The sequence below is a fragment of the Alosa sapidissima genome, chromosome 24 (assembly GCF_018492685.1).
Source record: "Alosa sapidissima isolate fAloSap1 chromosome 24, fAloSap1.pri, whole genome shotgun sequence".
NCBI lineage: Eukaryota > Metazoa > Chordata > Actinopteri > Clupeiformes > Clupeidae > Alosa > Alosa sapidissima.
The window spans coordinates 21,555,185-21,557,684 of NC_055980.1; the positions used below are offsets into that span (position 1 = coordinate 21,555,185).

General features: G+C 50.0%; 1 protein-coding gene across 5 annotated transcripts in view; it reads left to right on the forward strand.

Annotated features, from left to right (window-relative positions):
* arhgap27 (Rho GTPase activating protein 27) overlaps positions 1-2,500 on the forward strand; it is a 42,059-nt gene that overhangs the window by 21,207 nt on the left and 18,352 nt on the right. For all 5 annotated transcript variants that reach the window (XM_042083456.1, XM_042083460.1, XM_042083458.1 and 2 more), the window contains one exon: positions 757-1,386. In XM_042083456.1, coding sequence (XP_041939390.1) covers positions 757-1,386 — 630 coding nt within the window. The remainder of the gene's footprint in view (positions 1-756; positions 1,387-2,500) is intronic.

The window sequence follows — 2,500 nt, forward strand, 5'->3', positions numbered from 1 at the left end:
TCAGTGAATATGATCAAAAAAATCTTGCCAACTGCAGGTTTTTAAGTTTGGTTAAGGTGATGTTCAGTAAGAGTTCAACAACAATTTCACACAGGCCTACTGAACTTTAATCTCAACAGATGATCTATAAAGTCTCTGTAGGCAGACTAGACTATCCAAGTATCTGCCTCTCTGTGGTATATGAGCATGTGGGTGAGCAAGTGTGTATTTTTGTGTGTGTTTTGGAAGAAGGGGTTATAGCTCTTATGTTGGTTAAGCTGGATGATTGTTTGGTGTGACTGTAGGTCAGCCTGTTTCATGTTAGACACACACACACGCACACGCACGCACGCATGCACACACGCTCACACACACAGTTCTTTCATGATGAGACACAGTATATTTCCATATTACTGTTATGTGACATTTATGTCAGTAAACATTATTGAACATTTGAAACATTATTAATTACCAAACATGTACGAGGGCCCAGAGTGTGTGACACTTTTCCATTATTATGTTTTTATACAATCTCACATTGTTGGGGTTTATTTAGTTGTTTTTCCACTACATCGACGTGTTTCGTCGTGTTTTTTTAATAATTTAAATGATTCGGCTTTGTAGCTTTTATATTAGACAGGACATAGGATGATAGGGCAGAGGGGTTTTGAGAAATTACTTTTTTTTACTGTTTTACCTTTGACAGCTACTAATCAATATTTGAATCAGTCAAACTTCTTTAATGTTCTGTTAACGTTAACTGTGTCTGTTCTGCAGAGTACCGAGGATGACACGGCGGTGTACGTGAACTTGCCCCCGTTCCGTCAGAGGCCCACGGACCTGCCGTTCGACTCCTCCGAGCCGTCCGGCGCGTCTCCCCCGCACCAGGCGTCCTCTCCGCCCTCCTCCTCGTCCCTGACCCCGTCCCCCGACGACCTCAAGCGCGACCTTCACGCCGCTGCTGCTGTGCCCGCTCCTCTCCCCGCCGCGCCGGACTCCGAGGGATGGGAGGTGCACGTTGACGAGGGCAGCGGTCAGGAGTTCTATTACCACCCGGACTCGGGAGAGACTACCTGGGACCGGCCCGCTACCATGATGATGGACGCCGTCGCCGAGGACCTACCCGGCGCTGCGCGTCAGCGCTTGTCCCGCCCCACGTCCACCTCCACGCCCCCCTCGCCCTCCGTCCACTCGTCGCCCCCTGCTGGTCCGGCGCCCGGTCCGCCGCTGGCGGTGGCATCGTCCGGCCCCCCTGGGTGGCGTGCGTCCGACTGGGAGCGCATCGTGGACGAGGCCAGCGGACGGCCGTACTACTACAACCACGCGTCCGGCGAGACATCCTGGGACCCGCCCAACGGGACGCACACACACACCTCGCCTAAAGCACAGCCCAGGGACGATGGACCGGTGAGACAGGCAGGGGGAATTGGATGGGGTAGGGGCGAGGTGGTAGTCGTAGTCTTAACAAAAACCCACAAATCCTACTCTCTGTGTGTGTGTGTTTGTGCGTGTGTGTGTGTGTGTGTGTGTGTGTGTGAGATTATGATTATGATTATGACTATGATGGTGGGTGTAATGGAAAGTCACACAGCATGATGAATGTGCTTATACTGTACTGTATGTGTGTGTGTGTATGTGTGTGTGTGTGTGTGTGTGTGTGTGTGTGTGTGTGTGTGTGTGTGTGTGTGTGTGTGTGTGTGTGTGTGTGTGTGTATGTACTCGCTATTTTCAGTGGACGTCCACTGATGTTCTCTTTCAGTCCAGGACTTCTAGACGAACTACTTCCAGTGTAGAAGTTTTGTCCACAAGTTGTATGAACATTGTTGAGCGCTTTATTTCATTACTGTATAAGTAATAGTCAATGCTTTTTTGTTTTAACACGGTCAAAGGATGGGGATAACTTTGTGTCCCTTTGTGATTGCTACCAAATCAAATGCTGTATCACATTGTATCCAAATGAGTTGGAACCCAGCTGGGTTTAAGGGTTTAAGCTTATCTGGCTTCAGGCTTATCTCTGCTCTCTAGCTGTCCCCCATTAGGCCTGTTTCACACCGGGAATGTGGCGTGAACGTCGTGTTTCTGTTGCGTGTCGGTTGCGTGGCGGTTGCGTGGCGGTTGCGTGGTGGTTGCGTGGCGTTTCCTATGTCTTTGCTTACCAGAAGCGTGTCTGATGCGGCGCGGCGGCTGCCTCTCTGCCAATGAAAACGTCTCTTTTTCTCACATCATTTTTTTTCTTCACTGTTTGGAATGGAAACGCTTCCAAGACGCTTGCGTGTGGCGTGAATAATAGGCGTGAGTCCTATTCCTAGCACGCACAGAGCCTCGTCTGAGACGCGTGTGTCACGCAGGCGGTGTGCGAGGTCTAACCTGTTAACATAAGAGCCGAAATAAAAACGGACACGCAACACAGCTGACACGCTCATGCCACGTACCCAGTGTGAAACGGGCCTCAGAGCATTTCAAATTACTGTTGTCAGTGTGCTACAAGGAAACTGCGTTTGATGTAGTAACCTCCATGCCT